This window comes from Eurypyga helias, unplaced genomic scaffold (assembly GCF_000690775.1).
Source record: "Eurypyga helias isolate BGI_N326 unplaced genomic scaffold, ASM69077v1 scaffold27577, whole genome shotgun sequence".
Taxonomy (NCBI): Eukaryota; Metazoa; Chordata; class Aves; order Eurypygiformes; family Eurypygidae; genus Eurypyga; species Eurypyga helias.
Genome location: NW_010264122.1, coordinates 3,533 through 4,538, shown reverse-complemented (window position 1 = coordinate 4,538; position 1,006 = coordinate 3,533). Strand labels below are relative to the sequence as shown.

At 60.7% G+C, this 1,006-nt stretch overlaps 1 protein-coding gene across 1 annotated transcript in view; it reads right to left on the bottom strand.

The window, feature by feature from the left end:
• KLHL18 (kelch-like family member 18) overlaps nucleotides 1-1,006 on the bottom strand; it is a gene marked incomplete at both ends in the record, with an annotated part of 6,087 nt that overhangs the window by 1,853 nt on the left and 3,228 nt on the right. The window contains 2 exons of the mRNA XM_010156305.1: nucleotides 4-145; nucleotides 773-909. Of these exons, the coding sequence (XP_010154607.1) occupies nucleotides 4-145; nucleotides 773-909 (279 nt within the window). The remainder of the gene's footprint in view (nucleotides 1-3; nucleotides 146-772; nucleotides 910-1,006) is intronic.

The following is a 1,006-nucleotide window of genomic DNA, read 5'->3' as shown; positions in this document are numbered from 1 at the left end:
CGCCCCCCGCCTGGCCCGCCGATGGCGTAGAGCAATCCGTTCACCACCGCTCCCCCGACGCGGCTCCGGGCCGTCGTCATCGGCTGGCACTTCTCCCACCGGTTGGCAATGGGATCAAAGACTTCCACCACGTTCAGCGAGTCACCTGCGTAAAAATTTGCTACTCAAATTAAAAGAGGGAGACCTGATACCTCACCGTCCTAACGAGCTCGGCCGCAGCAGAGCCACGGGAGGGGTAAGCAGTTGCTGCTCTGCCCCCAAAGATGGGGGGTGACACGGGGGTTTTGTCTGCTCTTCTCCGGCCAGGATGTATTCCGAAAGGATCGGGGGGGCGTTTTGAAGCCTGCCCGTGCTCTGAGAAGTCCTGAGCTGTGGAAACGGGGCCTGTGGTCACCTCGTAACCTCACCGGGACGGCAGAGACCGGCGGTGTCGCACCTCTGCCCGCGCAGGCAGCTCCTCCACGGGACACGTCGCCGGGACGCGAAGCCCGGGAGGCAGCACCCGGCACGTACCCGCTGCTCAGACGCCCCCCATCCCGGGTTAACCGGGTCATCTGAGGCTCCGGCTGAGCTCAGGGATATCCCAAACTCCCAGATTAAACCTGCCCTGGAGAGTTTCTAGGTGGGAGACGTGAAACTACAGGCGTCGACCCTTCCCTGGAAAGGCCCAAAGCGCTGCAGAGGAGGAGAAACCGCTCGACGTGAGGGAAGTTCCCAAACCCCGGCAAACCACGCCGCTCTGCCCGCTGCGGGGAGCGGACATGCAAGGTACCTGCCGAGTTAAGTCCTCCAACAGCATAAATCAATCCCGCAATCGATGTGCAGCACCGGGGACGGGTCTTGAAGGCCGCGAGGTGCGGTCGGCGCTCTGGCATGAGGTGATAATCTTTCGCCTCGTCAACCAGATCCCTGAAAGCAAACCCAAACAGCGAATGAGCTCGGTCGATGGGATGAAACTCGACTGTCATAGAATCATAGAATCATAGAATGGTTAGGGTTGGAAGGG